This window comes from Polypterus senegalus, chromosome 9 (assembly GCF_016835505.1).
Source record: "Polypterus senegalus isolate Bchr_013 chromosome 9, ASM1683550v1, whole genome shotgun sequence".
In the NCBI taxonomy this organism is placed as follows: Eukaryota; Metazoa; Chordata; class Cladistia; order Polypteriformes; family Polypteridae; genus Polypterus; species Polypterus senegalus.
Genome location: NC_053162.1, coordinates 153,735,479 through 153,753,563, shown reverse-complemented (window position 1 = coordinate 153,753,563; position 18,085 = coordinate 153,735,479). Strand labels below are relative to the sequence as shown.

Below are 18,085 nucleotides of genomic sequence, written 5' to 3'. Positions count from 1 at the left end.
GCCTATAAAGGCTCAGCAGCTCCCCCTGGCGGCGCCTCCGGATCCCAACATGGCTGCACCAAACTCCAACTCCCATGAAGCCCTGCGGGAGTCCGAGGCCCGCTGCATCCCGGGGTTGCCATCTAGCGTCCCTAGAGAGGTAACGCTCTGGCCACGCTTGCTTCCCTGGTCTTCCCAGCGTGGAGGCGCCCCGGCCACATGCTACAATATATATTATACTTTGATGTTGATGTTACTTTGACATGGATCACCTACCTAAAGATTATTGCCATCCACATACTCCTCTTCAAAGCAACAGTATTCCCTGATGGCAATAGCCTCTTTCAGCAGGGTAATGCACTCTGCCACAAAGCAGAAATTGTTTAGGAATAAAATGACGAAAACGACAAAGAGTTCAAAGTGTTGACGTGGCCTCCAAATTCTCCCCAGTTCTCATTTCTGATCAAGCATCTGTGGGATGTGCTGGATAAGCAAGTCTGATCCATGGAGGCCCAACCTTGTCAAGACTTAAAGGATCTGCTACTAATGTCTTGGCATCATTTACCACAGGACACCTTCGGAGATATTGTGAAGTCCATGCCTTGATGGTTCAGAGCTGTTTTGGCAGCATGAGGCGGACCTACACGATTATCAGACAGGTAGTTTTAATGTTGTGGCTGACCGATATATAGTAGTAGTATTACTCATTTGTCTTCGTTTTTTGATCTTGTCGACTGCTGCTTTTGATGCACGCACCTTCTAATCATTCTTGTACAGTATGTATTATAACTTACTTCACTTTAATTAAAAGTGTCTGCTAAATAAATACATAATATTTATTATTATTATGTCACATTTCTAATCTTTCATTTTTGTGCTACAGTACATATTATACCATCCTGGTTTTTGCTTTCACTGTTTGCTGTAACTGTCTGTGAGAAATGTATTTCTTGACCTCTTCCAGGAGAAATGCTAAGAAAGTACTCTGTTTCCAGAGATTTCTAGAAAAATAGGTTTATTTTTATAATTGGTTTATTATATAATTTTTTAAGTTTTAAAAAGTGTTACGGCAATTGTTGAACCCTGCACATTGTGAAATGACAGAACGTGAACATCCTGACTGCTGCAGCTGCATTCATCCTGCCAAATTTCAAATAGGTTTCCCCAGAATGCCTGATCTTGTTTGTACATTGAATAATTATTTATTTCTCATTGTTTGTCGCTGTTGTTTTTAGAGCTTTGTTGCAGTATTGTAAGCGGAAGTGCCATTCCACACTGCATTTCTCAGCAGTGAATCTGGACGATCCATGAAGGTAACCACTACCTGCTGGACACAATCCTATCCTGTATGCGTTGTTCAAGGGGTTTTTTCTTAACTTCATGCAAATCCACTGAGGAGATCTGTTGTGTTTTCTGCCGTTTTAGGTTTTTGGCATTAACCCTCTAAGGTCTAAGCCATTTTCTTTAATATTTTGAAGTATTTTTGAAGTCTGCCTGTTTATTGCATGAAATTGGAATTTTACCCCAAGTGTTCTATATCTTTTTTTTTAGCAGAAGTTGTATTTTTCAACAATGACTAGTAGAGCTATTTATATAAAATATAGGTTAGATAAGAATCTTATATATAAACGTCTACATGTGGAAGTGTGTGTGTGTATGTGTGTCAATCCGGCCCAGCAGTGCGAGGCTACAGCATGAAGCTCAAAGAGCCAGTAAGTTAACAAATTGGAAGAAGAAAGAAGTAGAAGGCTACAGCATGAAGCTGAAAGAAAGTGAAATCGCAGATGAAAAACAAACGAGAGAGAAACTCGCTTAGCCGCTGATAGACAAGGGGGGCAAGCACATCTGCAAAACGAAACCACTGACTCTGCATTTCAATTTTTTTTAGGACGATTTCAATAGTTTCTAGGAGCCTGGGCTTTTTACAGCACGGGCTTACACAACTAGTATGGTATAAATGCTTAAAAATTGGTCAAACACCTTTCAAATGTTCAGTTCTTCATTAAAAAATTACAAAACATCGACATCGATCTATCAGTTTTCAGAAAATAAAATTACCAAGATGTGCCTTCAGCATGTTTTCCAAAATCACTGAGCACTTTTCATTCAAATCTCAAAAAAATGATCTTTTAGGTCAGAAAATCGGAACATTTAATTTACATACCCCACTGTTGAAAACAGTCCCTGTCCAGAATGCTACAAAGTGGCACATTACATTCATTACATTGCTCGCATTGCCAAGTGGTTTCCTGCCAGTAGTTAACATATTTCTTTGTCCCAGATGTCCCCTTTGTACTGGGACCGGTGACGGTAGAAACTCCAACAAACACATGAAAGGAGTGGGAGGAAGAATCTGCAGAGACACACCGCATCATTGAGCTGCTGAGTCCTCCACACAGTTCTTGCGTTTCATTGGCTTTGTGTCCTTTGCTTTGCATATCTCATTGTGAAGAATATTACAATTGGTGTTAGCAATGTCAATAAAATGTACATATAATGTGCAGTACTATATTAGAATTGGGTGATGGTTGATGTAAATACTAAGTAAGTTTATCAGAAGGATTAACCCCACTCATTTATATATTGCAATTGAATTACTGGTTTCTGGCATAGAATATCTTTTATACCTCGCTGTCCATTACCACCCTTCATTCTCCTTTTCAGTGTCCCCTGGATGACACTCATGAATAGTAGTTATAAAAATGTTGATGTAAACGTGAGTAAACGCAAAACAAAATATTTTAGGTGTTTACTTATCTTCACATAGATCCAACCACTCCTGAAAATAAAATTGTTCATTCAATGCCAAACTATCTAGTTTGGACAAACTGTGAGCAGAATCATCACTTTCAAAATAACACTTCTCTTTGGTCGCACTATTTCAATAATGCTGTGCACGTTATCAGTCTCTCCGTGTAAATGATTGTTGGTCCGTTTATTCTGTGGTAATACAAGCCCTTTTACTCTGCGGTAATCTGGGCCCTTTTCCTGACCTCTAGGACATGGAGACGATAAAGAAGAAGATCCAGAGCTTTACAAATGATGATTCTACCTGACAACTCTGTGATTGGGAGCACCTCTTACTTACGCTTGTATATCTTAGCCTCTGATTTGTCCAGGAAGTCAATTCCAAGCTTGAATGGTTTTCTAAAATGGTTAATGAGCAGATGTCAAAAAATATGATGGAATTCTTATTTTTTTTTTTATTAAATTCATTTAAATATACAAACTCACACATATACAGTAAAAATGGCAGCAACACTGTGAGAAATAAAACATTTTAACTTTTCCTTGTCAAAAAACATATTTTTTCATTGTTTTAGCTTCACCAAACTGTTAATTATTTACACCAAATGAAAATATATATTAAAACACAATACAAGATGCATACGGGCAGGCATGTATTTAGTAGTCATTTCACTCATTGTTATTTTTTCTTTGCTGGTTTCTTGCCATCAATCATAAAACATAAAGATTATGAATAAGCCACGTCTGAGACTGTCGGCCTTTTAAACCTGCTGATGCAAATCCCGAATATTTGTGTTCAAAAGCAAATTTGAGAAGGCAGCACTTAGTTAATAAAATGACATTTTATAAATGATTTTACAACTAGTTTTAAACTTTTTCATTTCTTAAATGATAACTTGAAAAGTAAAATAATTCATGATAAAAACATACAACCGTTTGCAATTTTACAAATTTACACATTTATCAACCTCTGGCATTGTATACAGCATGAACTGAATGGCAACAGAGCTCCCTTGTAAACACTGTGACAGTTTGTTTTGTTAGCGTGCATTACAAACTTGTTACATTTCTCTTTGGTTGCATGAGTGCGTCAGGGTAAGGGAGCAGTATCGTCACCCCAACATGGACAAAATTGCGACAACTGTTTGTTTTTCTGCCTATTGTAAGGCATGAGATCCATCTGAGTGGGTTGCTCCATGGATTTTTCTTGTTAAAGGGTTAAAATTTCCCTCTCTAGTTAGCTTCAGCATGTCAAATCCAGGATAATTTCCAAAACATTCCTCCCTGCCATGGATAGCTGGCATTTTGTTTTATCTTGGCATAGGAAGAATTGCTTGTCTGACCACTGCTATGCAATGTCTCTTCAGTTTCAGTAGGAACTTGAGATAGTCATGATATTTTTGTAACTTTTTTTTCCTGATCCTGGTAGAATCCACACTTACCCCCCACCAAATGTCTGAGCCTTCAGGACATAACTTGATTTATAGACCAGCATTGCAAAGCAACAGGAAATCAGAGCGCACTGCAATGCGTTCAAGTGACAGGAAGCGGATCGTTTCCGAGTTCTGTCTTGTTCGTCTATGGTGTGGTACTTCAGCTCACAAGCTGGTTCTCTTGCTGAGCTGAGGGTGCCTCTTCTGGTGTGGTGCACACTGGGCTTGAGGGCTGGCTTGTTTGTGATTGCTGTACATTGAGGGTCTGGGGCTGGATATTTGACAAGTCAGTCAGGGTTGGTATGGCCTGGCATTCCTGTTTCTCCTTGGCAAGTTGAGCTAACCTCTCTTCTGCTTCAATTTCTTCTGTTGTGGGGATAGAGTTTTTCTTGGGCCGCCCCTTGGGCTTTGTTGGAGCTTCTTGGCCCCCCTTCAACACCTGTAAGAAAAGCAGAAGCAAATGTAATCGGTTTATTCTGCTCATGGACCATTTTCTTATTATCAGTCTGTAGTACTAGGGTGTTGTACCGTGTTAGCCATTATGAATGTAGAGAAAAGCCAAGCAAAATGACACCTTTTATTGGCTATATTGTAATCTTTTTAGTTAGCCAATAAAAGGTATCATTTTGCTTGGCTTTTATTATTAGTCTGAAATTCATAACTAAGAACTGGTACAATCTGACATCTCATAGTAATATAGTGGAAGAAAACTTTATAGTCCTACAGCCATGTTGCCTTTTAGGATGAAACTTGAGAAAACACCAAGTAATTACAGAGAAACTTTCAAAAACAATTATCTACAAAACTTTGGATGACACTAGATACTAGCTGTTAGATGTTTTTAGACAGCATGCAATTATAGACTAAATGACACTAATAAACCTGTATATAACTGATATTTAATTTATGAGGGCATCCAGGCCTTGCTTAATCAAACAAAATAAACTTAGTTAATCATTTATGACAGGCACACTGAATGTTTTCTTATCTCTTTGCACTGCACATTGTGAGAAATTTGTCAGCAATCTGAAGTAGACAGTGGATGGTATAGTAGTGCAGAAATTAGCACTGCTGTCTGATTGCTCTGAAATCCTAAGTTCAGATCACAAACCATGCACTGCCTGAGTGGAGTGTACACACACTCCTCGAGTTTGCATCGTTTTCCTTTGAGTACTCCAGCACATCTCATAGATGTATGTGTTTACTGCCTACCACAAACTGCCCTCGGATAAATAAGCATGGGTATGATGGACAGCACCTTGCCTACTCTTGTCAGGATTTGCTGTGGCTTTTCATGACGCAGAACTAAATAAGAAGAATTAAGAATTGGATGGATGGATGGACGGACTGAACAATTGATAGATATAAAATGTCAAGGCTGCCTCGCAGTTAGGGGACCCAGGTGGAGTTTGCATGTTCTCCCCGTGGCTGTGTGGGTTTCCTCTGTGTACTCCGGTTTCCTCACACAGTCCAAAGACGTGCAGGTTAGGTGCATTGCCGATTCTAAATTTTCCCTAGTGTGTGCTTGGTGTGTGTGTGCCCGCTCTGGTGGGCTGGTGCCCTGCCCAAAGTTTGTTTCTTGCCTTGCGCCCTGTGTTGGCTGGCATTGGCCCCAGCAGACCCCCGTGACCCTGTAATTAGGATATAGTGGGTTGGATAATGGATGGATGGAAAATGTCAAGGCTCGTTTTTCACCATATCTAATTTAAAACAATGTGCATCCTTCATAGAATGTAACTTCAGCTTTTCATTGCCACTCATTAATAAGTCATTCAGTATTGATTGTATGCAATAACAGGTCATGTAATCAATATATTTTAACAGATTAAGTATTCAAAAATAGAATGCAAATAGAATCACATATTACATATTTACATATTACATCATATATCTGACCCATGACAATCAGCCTTACCATTTTTTTCCATTTCATGCGGCGATTCTGGTACCAGGTCTTCACTTGCAGTTGAGTAAGCCCTAGAGATTGTGCCAGATCCAGCCTAGAAGACAGTTCATTAAAATAAACAGATTATTATGGTATTCAGTATCTTCGCCTTCAAGTTAAACATTTTAAACATTGTGTATTAAAGGTTAATAAATACATCCACTAAGATTTAAAGGAGTAAGATCTCTAGGCTGTATAGTACTTGATGATACCCCTTCTGTCTTCTGCTGTTATGCATCTAAAATCTGAGCTTACTGATAGAAATTTGCCAGGCTAATACGGTGGAGCGCTTTAAAAAACTGCTAAAACCCCATTATTTTAACATGGCTTTCTCCTAGCTTAATTTTAGTGTAACCCTGATATTCTGTATATGCATTGAATTATATTTTTTTCATGGTTCCAAAATATATAAATAAAGTAGATGGATCACCATGAAATGCACAAACCACCTGTCTGTGCCACTATGCTGCCCTTGTTTAAAGCATTAAAATGGGCTGCAACCTGTTCATAAAACACAAGAACTGAACCTATCTGTGTATTATACAGATATAAAACATAGTATTAGGCCTTAAATAATTTCTAAATAGTTAATATTTTGCATGTAATTAACAGCATGAGGTGATTAGGTGGTTAGCTCTACTGCCTCACACGGTCCTATTCAAAGGAGTGACATGTCATAGGAGTGACATAACGAAGGAGTGAAACCTCAGATATAAATTTCAAAGGAGTGATAACCATCCAAACAACCATCCAAGTGGTAAGTGAGACGACAATTCTTTTGGCGAGAGTACTTTCAGTTGTGTGTGGTAGGTGACTCGTTATGTCACTCCAATAAAATGTCACTCCTTTAATACGGTATTTATGTTACTCTTTTGTTATGTCACTCCTATGAAGTGACACTCCTTCGATACAGACCCGCCTCACAATGCCAGTATACCGGGTTCAAATCTTGAAACATCTGGTCATCACCTTCTGTGTGTATTTCACATGGTCTTAGCATGTCTATCTGGGTTTTTCTTTTGATACTCTGGCCTTCATCCCAAAGAAATACCAGTAAGTTTTAATGCCAATTTAAAATTCACCCTGTATGTGCTCATGTGCTGGACTGATGGATGGATGGATAGATAAAATTTTATTTGTCCTCAGGTGAAATTTGGCATGACTAAGCATTTGACATACATAAAGTTTTTCTTTCTTTCTTTCTTTCTTTCTTTCTTTCTTTCTTTCTTTCTTTCTTTCTTTCTTTCTTTCTTTCTTTCTTTGTGTAACATTGTATACTTCTTGCATCTCAAAAGGTGGTACAAAGACTCTGCTGAGCTGTTCACAATACTTTGTAGAACTAGCCATGATAGAATTTTGGGCAATGGAAGTCTAAACTCCATAAGATTCCAGTCCATTGCTGTCACCTACACTTATGCTTATCTGATTCATTCAGAGACCACTAGACAAATATTATGTCAATCCATTTTCCAAAAAATGCTCTTTCCATTCCTATATTCTGAGAAAACAGAGCACTAATGGCATTACACCCTGACCTTGGACAAGTAGTCAGTCTGTCACAGGACACACACACATCTCCACACACATGCATACACCATCAGGAGAATAAAGAGTCACTAATCAATGCAGACACGCGTAGAAAGTGAAAACTCCACAAAAACAATGACCAGGCCAAAGTCTTCTAAAGTTGGTAGGCGGCAATCCTATCTGCTTCTCTACTATACTACTATCAAAATAAAAAAATAAAAATCTGGTCCTTGAAAATTGGTAAAAGGCAGTTAAATGTTCAATTATGTGTAAAAATTAGATCGAACCATGACTGGATCAAAAGTCATTCAATAAAGAATTAGGTAATGTTACTATCATTTACCTCTACTTTGAAATATGAATGTAATAATCTCTCACTCTTTGAGTACATTTCCTTTTTATTTGTTAATTGTCACTTTTATTACTGTTCAATGTGTTCATCACTTGTCTTACATGACGGCATGACAGAAAAGAACAAAAATCAAGGTTCAAATTTAAACAGCAAGGAAATCCAACATCTTACAGCTCTCATGTTTCTCCAGTGTACTTTTGCCTTAATTATCTGATTAGAGTTGGGTCAGATTTGTATGTGACATTAGCTGCCACCGTGCAACCGCTTATCACAAATCCTTATAGTGATTCAGATTCGGTATTAGTTGATATAACACACGTGCCTATGAGGATTTTGCAATCAGTTACTATTGTTAGATTGTGGTGTTTTCAAATCTCATCTTAGTCATCAAAGTTTGCATATTGGACTGACTACTGACTTCACGTTGGCCTACTATTAGCGAGCGTAGGTCCTCTGGGGTGGACTGGTATCGGTTCCTGTTTTGTACACAATGATGATAGGACAGACAGCCTGGAAACTTTAATGAAATAAGCCAGATCAGGAAATTAATGAATAGATGGATAATACAAAAAAACATTATTGATAGTTAATAACTGTGGTGGACTATTGCCCTGCCCGGGATTTGTTCGCTGCCTTGCGCCCTGTGTTGGCTGGAATTGGCTCCAGCAGACCCCCGTGACCCTGTAGTTAGGATATAGTGGGTTGGATAATGGATGGATGGATGGATGGATGTTATCTTTATATTTCAGAGGTATAAAGATTTATGAGATGAAAAATTATGTTTGCACACAGAAACTTTGTTAAAACCTTTCAGATTCAACCTTTTTGAAATGCCTCACAAGTCTGCATATCATTGTATTCAAAAATTTGAATTAGTGTAAGCTGCCCTCATTCTTGGTGTTCATAAGAAATGTAATGTATTACTTTATGAGGTATAAGTACAGAAGAAACAAGAGTCCATCCATCCATTATCCAACTCGCTATATCCTAACTACAAGGTCACGGGGACTGCTGGAGCCAATCCCAGCCAGCACAGGGCGTAAGGCAGGAAACAAACCCTGGGCAGGGCGTCAGCCCACCGCAGAGAACCAAGAGTAGTTGTAATAAATATTTGAAATATTAAAGTGTATTCTTTAATTTAAATATTTAAAGTATAAAATATTCTTTATTGTAAGAGAAAAAAATTATATCTATTATATTAATAATCATAATCACTGACCTTGAAATAGTCTAAAATAACACCAAACATGATTCTGTTTGAAATTTGTAATTTTTGACCTTCTGGGCGGGGCTCTAAGAGGGCTAGGACCACCCATAAAAAATCAAATATCAAATAAATTATATTTATGATCAGCATCCTCGATAAACCATTAAACAATATTCCATGTTACCTATATTACCTATCCTCTTTTTTGAAGTTGTGTGAAAAGGAGTAACTTTGACCCCTCATCCCAGTTGTGACTGGGGTTGGGGGGGGTCATTGGGGTAAGGTGATGTGGAGTGCACAACTTGAAGTATTTCTGACTACTCCTGATGGAGACACATATCGGTTTACTCTTTATCATAAAGGTGTAATATCTCACACAAAGTATATTCCAAAAATTGCCTAAAAATGAGTGTTTTTTGGATTTGAAAAATAGGGAGCTTGATATCTTATATAACTAGACTGGTATATCATATGTGGGTTTTTTTTTATACTGGTGAGTCAGGAGGTGCTGGAAAAAAAACCTGAAGTGATTTCAAAGCGTTCATAAGTAATTCTTATGAACTCAGATACTGTAGATCTGCTTACAATCACATTAGACAATTCTCTGCCCCTTGCTCACCTGTCCGGAGTAGAAAGGTATTTCTGTTTCTGGAATTTCTTCTCCAGACCCATAAGCTGCAGTTCAGTGAAGATTGTCCGACTACGACGGGGCTTTTTCACCCTGGAGATGGTCTGCTCCACATCTGATTCACTGCTGATGCTCAGAGGTGTCTCACTGTTTGCTGTTTCAGCCCGTGAGTTGGATGCTTGCAGTGGAGAAAGCAGTGGAATGACATGAGAGGAGGGTGAAGGCTGTGAGAGTTGAGACAGGCCAGGAGGCTGCCGTGTGATCACTGAGATCAGGGGGTAGGCTCGTAATGAGGAGGAACCTGCAAAAAGCAAGATCATCATCAATTCATGGAGGGAAAACGGACATATGAGCAAAATAAATATTGCTTAAAGATGCTACCTTTCGGCCATTTAGAGAGGAGATGCGTAAGAAACCCTTGGTGTTCTATTTTATAGACTGGGACAGAGGATTGTCTATGTGTCTGTATGTCTAAGATGACTGAGTTTCAAAGAAGCATACATAATTTTTAACTCTCTAGCAGTAAATGAAATGGTCAATGTGGTGGTAAGGGAGGTCAGTACCTTTGAAATATCGGTCCTGTAAACTCTGAAATCCCACTGGGATAACAATCACCACTCTGGCAGTCATCCCAAATCTTTTACTACTTTTATAGGCCACCAAATCCCATCATTGCCTAAAGTCATCCTTATAAATGATTTTATGCCACCTGTTCCATTTTGCTGGCAAGACATTACAGTTGCAGTCTGTCACTCTCATGGCTGCTGTTTTTGAGGCATGGACAGTGCCTAAAAGTCTAAAAAATGGCAGCAGCTGTCTAATATAGCAGACTGCCAGGACAGCTGAAATGCTGACTGAAAATGATTTGCAGCAGATAGTACACACTGCCTTATGGAAAAGGATTGTGAACAACACAAGCAAGTGGCATAAGTTAAAATCACTAAAATGCATTGGTGGTGAATGATTGCTGTCTTCTGCATGTACAATATTCCTTTTGAAAATTAATGGTAAGCATTTGTGAGTTTCTTTGTTGCTGTGAAAAAAGCATTCCATTACATTGCATTATATGGTACTTTAAATTAACAAAAGAATTGTAAAACTACACAGTAAACAAAATTTAAATTATTACCAAATTATAGTGTTGAGACTAAATGATACAGAGAATTTCATGCTGTCATCTATTCTTCCTTTTTCTAAATATGCCTTCTTCTGGTCAAGGTTACAGAATTTCACGTCACTAAATAATTTACAAAGCACATTGTGTTTCCTCACAAGCAAAATTCACACCATTAGCACATATATTTTAATTTTAACCGAAACCTTTCTCTTCATGTGTACAAGCATGGCATGGTTAGAGAGCACCTACCTACAGAAATTGTTAAAAACCCATTGGCCTGAGTAAGTAGCTGCTGAAGATCCGCCAGAAGGATTCTATTCTGCACTGACTTATGGAGTTGGGGAAAGTGAGCATAGTTACCTCTGGACCCAAAAGAGAAGTGTTTTGGCTACAGAATGACACTTGGGAAGCAACATTGCATGCTTTCCACCCCCAACAAATATAATAGTGAGTTTCAAATTTTGCAATTGCAGAATTACATGCAAAATTAATTTTAGGGCAATTTTGCAAAGCTTTTCAAAACAAAGCTCTGCTTTTCTGTTCCTTAGTGATAGTAATAATTAATATTCGCTATTACAGTTAGTCCAATTCCTGTCCACTGGAAAGCCAGTAATAGGATTGTTGCATACTGTAGCCTGGGAGTTCAAAGATCAGAGAGCTGCAGTCAGAGCTTTATATATTTTCACTTGTCTGCTGAATTTACATAAATACAACAATGCAATTATTGTATAAGATTACTGGTAACAAAAGCCATGAATACATTTAAAATGCTGTCAGTTAAGCATAAAAATCCGAAGCCTGTACATGTCCACAAATTGTACTTAATACTGTGTAAGTTGTTATTAGTAAGACAAGTTGGAAATTCAAAGCCACATTATCTTGACAACTGCTTTTCGGAAAAAATCCAAGAAGAGAATACATAAAGAGACAAAAAGCAACTGTAATTAACAAGACAAGGGATTGATGAGCTATTTATGGAAATAAAACAATTCCAAAATCTCATAATTCACTATGTTGTAAGATCGCCACCCCCTCCCCAGAGGGAATGTGCAGATGACTCAGTCTGTGTTGCAGCCTGCAGTTTCCAAACTCTTGCTCTCAGCAACAGAGTAAAGACTGTCTGCACTGTGACATCACTAGCTGGATGATCTCATCTTTACCGCACTGTGCTGGAGTGCAGTTCAGAGCAACAAGTCACAGCACATGTCTCGCTGACTTCACCGAGCACTGATGTACAGCTGGAGGGATCAGTGTTTCCTAACCTTTTAATATCATTGCTTCAGAGGCCGTGTAACACCAATGAGGTATGCTCCTCCCACAACACCCCTGCACCCAAAACAAACCCTCTCAGGTCCCAAGAGAGGAATATGTCAAAAACACTAAAGTGAAGGGAAAAAGAAATAGTGTGCCCTATAGCTGGTTGATCACTTAGTAAATGTCGCTAGATTTAAAAATAACAATACCTTGAAAGCAAGATGGCAAATTCCATGGTTATTCACTCAGTCCACTATACAGAAATACAGAAATGCCTGCTGTATGGGCTGCCCAGTGCGAAGATGTACAGTATATTGATTGATTGATCTCCTCAGTCACCTTTACAACCACTGCTAAGCCACCAAACACACGTTCAGAAAATGGCCTGATGATTTCTTATTGTAGATTTAAACAATAAATGAGATGTACTTAATATACAATTTGTGTGTGTGCATGTAACTCAGGTAGGTGTTTGTACTTGTGTGGCTCCTGCAGCATGCCAAATCCTGTTTATTTGGACTACTACCAATTTGCTGCTCCCTTGATCCATAATGGGCTAATTTTAGTTTTGCTGGCGGTCTGAACTGTGAAAATACTTCAATAAAAATAATAATTACAGTATTATCATTTTATGGAAGCTCAGCAAATTGGCCTATGGCCACTGACATGTTTCATCTTTGAAGTTTTAATTATTGGGATAAGACAGTATTATTATTCAATATGTTAATAATAATGATTATCATTGCTGTGTTATCATTATTAACGTAGCTGAGGGAAAATTACATTGTAGTTTCTGACCCGTCTCCTCCATATGTCCTACTTACTTATCTCCCATTGAGGGAATAGGCTGGAAACAGCATGACTCACATTTTGTATTAAGAGACCAAATGTGTTCCAATAAAACATTCCCAACAACAACACACTCACACTACCAGGCTGTACAATTGACAGCCATCAGGATCAGTCCATTGATTCATGCCATGTATGCCAAATTCAATCTCTGCCATTTACACTTTACAACAGAAATTGAGGTCTGTCAGTCCGGGTGATATTTCTCCAATGTTAATTTGATCAAGTGCCTACTTTTGCTTCATCTTAGCTGACAGGAGTTGAACATAATGTGATCTTAGGCTGCTGTTGCTCATCCATTTCAAGGTCTGATGCACTGTGTTCTCACAGATGCCTGTCAGCACACCACTGTTGTAAAATGCTATTTGGATCATTTCTATTCGCTTGATCAAAATTGGCCATTATCTTCTGACGTCACTCATTAACAAGATATTTTCATTCACAGAACTGCTGATCAATGGATGTTTTTGGTTATTACATCATTCCTTGGAAACTGTAGAGACTGTGCTGCATGAACATCCCTGGTGGGGAGCAGTTTCTGACATGTGGCACCAACATTGATATCATTATTAAAGTCTCTTACATCACAGGTTTTGCTTTACATACAGCCTCACAGGTTTGTCCCAAAAAATCACATGCAATTTTGCAATGGTAAAATTTACTAACATGAGATTTTGAGGGTTTGTAAAGTTTAACGGGGGTAGGATGCAAGAGTTAATCCATAGCCAAAAACACAGTCTTCTTTCTCTGCCAAATGATCTTCCACAGCTCCTTCCATGCAGCTTCATGCCTTGGATTTTAGGAGTGCCTTTGTACTATCTAGCTGTAACCCCCTATTCATGCTTTGCACCACAAAAAACTGTACCATGCTTTGTCAGTTGGAGAAAAGGGTTTCAAATGAGATGAAAAATGTATGTAGTAATAGTGCAAAATTGGTTTGTGCCGAAGTTTGCTCCATACATTTTTTTTATGAAGCAAAACTAAGTTTTTTGCACATTTTTTCACTTATCACTACTCTTGATACTGATATGAAGTTTTATTTTGATATTTTTTTCTCCTTTTCTGTGGTGAATATCTATAATCAGACACTTTTCGCTTGGGTTTTTGAGGTCAGAGAATCTGTTTATTGTATCAGAATAAAATTTCTGAGTTGCTAAGCTCATTAAAAGCAGAATATACAAACTTGTATATTGAACTGTAACTATATCATTGGCTATTTGGAAGGGCGGGCAATTTGATTTAATAAAGAGATGTACCCTAATGTGCCACCCAAATACATATTTCTTTGTCCCTAAATTTAAACTTAATCGTTCAGGCAGTCTAGTGTGTGTGTGTGTGTGTGTGTGTGTGTGTGCATATACACACACACACACACACACACACATATGTCACACATGTATGCCTTGGGGATAGCTTAAAGTTTCTGGAGGTGTATCTGCAGGGTGTTCTTGTGTTCTAACACCTCTTCACTTTTTCCCTCTGCTGACCGGATAATTAACAACCTTACCATTTAATAACCGAAAGTGTCTCCATTTGGGATGACTCACTCTTGAGACTCGCCTCTATAAAGATGTTTCTTTTCCTTCTTAACACATTTATAATTTGTGTTTTATTTTCATTTATATAGGGTTTGCCTGCAGGTGCCCCAACTCTTTACAATTGTCAATTTCTTAATATATCACATTTGGGCGTGTGAGTTGCAGAAAATATGTACATGTATATTTATACAAGGTTATTTATCCATGAAAGGTACAGAGGTTAAGAATTTAAAGGCTGCTAAGCAGCCTAACTGTTGTCCCCTATGTCCATCCATCCATCCATCCATTATCCAACCTGCTATATCCTAACTACAGGATCACGGGGGTCTGCTGGAGCCAATCTCAGCCAGTACAGGGCACAAGGAAGGAAACAAACCCCAGGCAGGGTGCCAGCCCACCACAGGTCCCTTATGTCTTCAGCCCAAAATAAGCTGACCAACCAGAGGATCCTTTACATCAACACTGTTCCATCACCCTATTCCCACCATTTCCAGTCTCTCACCTTTAAATAGTAATCCAAACAGGAAGATGTTGTATTTTAAGGTTCAGCTCAGGAGCGAAGCACATACACTTTGTCAGAGCCAGTGTTGCAATTTGTCGAAAACTTTTATCATTACATGGTGTAGTTTGTGGCGCCCCAGCATTTTGTATGGTATTCTTCCTTTTTCTTTCTTACTATATACTATCCATCCATCCATCCATTATCCAACCCGCTATATCCTAACTACAGGGTCACGGTGGTCCTATATACTATTTCTTGTTTTATATATAAACACATACACAGCATAAAACACTACTATTTAAAAATATAACACACTCATAAATAATAGTAGTATTTAGCCTGCATTTACAGTGTCCAGTTTCCAACCATCGTTCTAACGCAAGTTGTAATTACAGGATAATTTATGAATCTGCCTAGAATGGGTGACAGTGAAGGAATGCTCTAGAAGAGACTGTGTGATGAACTTCATTTTCCCTTTAATATGTTATTTCACATATATTCTATGACTAGAATAATTCTTAACATGAAAGTAGGAGTCTAACAATTCTATAAATAAAAAGAGAGTGTGATGAACAGATACCCCATGCCAGGCTGGTTGCTGCCTTTTTTCCATTGCCATCAGGTTTGGTCATGACCCTAAACTGGATTAAAAGGGCTTGATAATGTATAGAATAAGATATTTAATTGTGTTTTTTTATCAGTTTGCTTCAGCAGAAAATCTTGCCCCTCTTCTTTTTGTTAAGTGCTGGCTTTTAAGCTCAAAGACTAAAGGCCATTAATTCTTTTTCTAATGCCTTTGTGGCAGGTGCGAGGAATAAGCAAGTTAGAGCATTTGTGCTTAGCACAACTGAGCCTTGCTGCCCATCAAAGCTTCTCCTTCAGGAGTGAGGAGCACATGAGTCATCCCTCAACCAATGCCAAACTGGGATTAAAGTATAAAACATATATTCATTACAGCTGCTCTTGAAATCACTTTATGACTTCGATATATGTGGAATAAAATCCAAAATTTAGGACATGTCAGTAATTTTAACAAATAAATAAGAAGTTTAAATGAATTTCAATTTTTAGTGTTAATTACAGACTGCCTCATGCACCTTTAGATGCCATAAATAATTTTGCTTTTAGCTTCAGGCAACATTCTATTAAAATCCTTCTAACTTTTTATACTTCACTTTACAGTCAATGCTGATTAACTGATAAACCACAGCCAAGAGCAAAGAAACAGTCTTTCCCACTGTCTTTAGAGAGTGATTGAGCATTTAACATGTACAAATATCTTTGATGAGTGGGATTTGGCTCCACCCTGCAGGAGGAAAGGTACTTCAGATCACACATTTGCCCAGGTAAATACAGTGCACAAAAAAGCAAAGCTAAGCCACAAGTATTAGCTGATGAGGTATAATGAGGTTCGGTTACAGCATATTCTCATTTTATATCTAAAAAACGTCCCACCATTTAAGGCTGGTAATTGAAGCTACCCACCTACATCGATTAGTAATTACAAGACCTGATCTCACATATTACAAAGCACCACTGAAAAATTCACAGAATGGTAAAGTGACTTATTGCTACATAACATGATTGTAGCAAAGGCTTTGTTTGTATTTTGCAGCAATAAATAAGTAATTTGTGCATTAGAGCCAGGCTTTTACATACCCCATTCCTAAAGCACCACTTTAAATTTTACAAAAACCATATAGACGGTGGGAAGACTCTGTCAGGCAAACTGTGAAAAATCCCTGTACAGACTAAATACACATTCAAAATGAGGGTCAACAATGAACATGTAGGACTGCTTTTTTTGACCACAGTATGAAGATTAATTCAGTTATGGCTCATTAGCTACTTGGAATTAAGGAACCGCCTGTGAAGGAAAATTTCACAAGACTTTTTGTATGTCATGATAGCAACTTCTAACTGGCTCAATGCTTAGAACTGCTACCTCATCCTTGGCCTGTTCACTGTTTGTCTGGAGTTTCCTGTAGGTGTTTCTCCTGGTATCCCAGGTTGGTCTTAAAGTTAATTGGTGACCTTAATCTAGCCTTTATATGAATGACTGTCAGTTTGAGTGTGCTATGTAAAGGAATGGCACCTTATACAGTCTTGGATCCTATTTTATGTCAGATACTGCCAGGATATTACGGAATTACAAAAAGTAGATTTGTAAATAGGGGCATTAATAACTTTTGCATGCACTTATACTTGCAGAGATTGCAACAACAGAATTGATGGAGTTGGTAAAGTGAGAGTTACATTCTAGAACCATGAAAAGAAAGTGAGATCATCATCAAGGGTGGAAGATGTGACAGGATGCATTACTAATTACCAATTATTATGTACCTCAGGAATAAAGAAGGCATTCAAAAAAAGCAAAACATTAACTTGGGAAAACCATGCTTCATTGTGATGTGGGTCTGTAGAAAAAAGAAGACTGGACATCAAAAGAAGGCACTCAAAAAAAGGAAATATTCATTCATTCACCTTGTTTTGAAAGTCTTCTGATTTCGGCACATGATGTTGTTGAGTTTGAGCAAGGCCTGGAGTGACCACAAGTCTATAACATGGCATATTTACCCACTCAATCAGGTCCATTTACAATTGACAGTCAACCCAATCTTTGAAAATTTCAATTAAATCAGAAATCTTTAGGCAAATCTAAATACAGTGATGTACTAGAAAGAAGTTTCAAATGGTATGGGTGTATATTGAGATGAGAGGTAAACAAGGTGGGGAGAAGAATTATAACAGAGGAGAAGAGGACATACAAAGAAAAATTGGATGGACTGAGTGAAGGAGGATCTTAGAGAGAAAGGGTTATCAGGCGAGGAAGAGTTCAACAGGTGAGAGCAGAAGAGGACAGTCAAACAAAGCAATCCCACATGAAAATGGGAAAAGCTTTAGAAGAAGAAGCTTTTGGTAAACCTATTATATAGTTATTATATAGTATAGGCGCATTAAGAGAATGTGCAAACTCCACCAGGACAGGGTCAAGGCTAAGATTTG

General features: G+C 38.1%; 1 protein-coding gene across 1 annotated transcript in view; it reads right to left on the bottom strand.

Annotated features, from left to right (window-relative positions):
* Positions 1-3,228: 3,228 nt before the first annotated feature.
* The window catches only part of barx2 (BARX homeobox 2), a 44,223-nt gene continuing 29,366 nt past the window's right edge, over positions 3,229-18,085 (bottom strand). The window contains exons 2-4 of the mRNA XM_039764048.1: positions 9,811-10,120; positions 6,076-6,160; positions 3,229-4,599 (exon numbers count right to left, since the gene is read on the bottom strand). Coding sequence (XP_039619982.1) covers positions 4,321-4,599; positions 6,076-6,160; positions 9,811-10,120 — 674 coding nt within the window. The 3' untranslated portion in view covers positions 3,229-4,320. The remainder of the gene's footprint in view (positions 4,600-6,075; positions 6,161-9,810; positions 10,121-18,085) is intronic.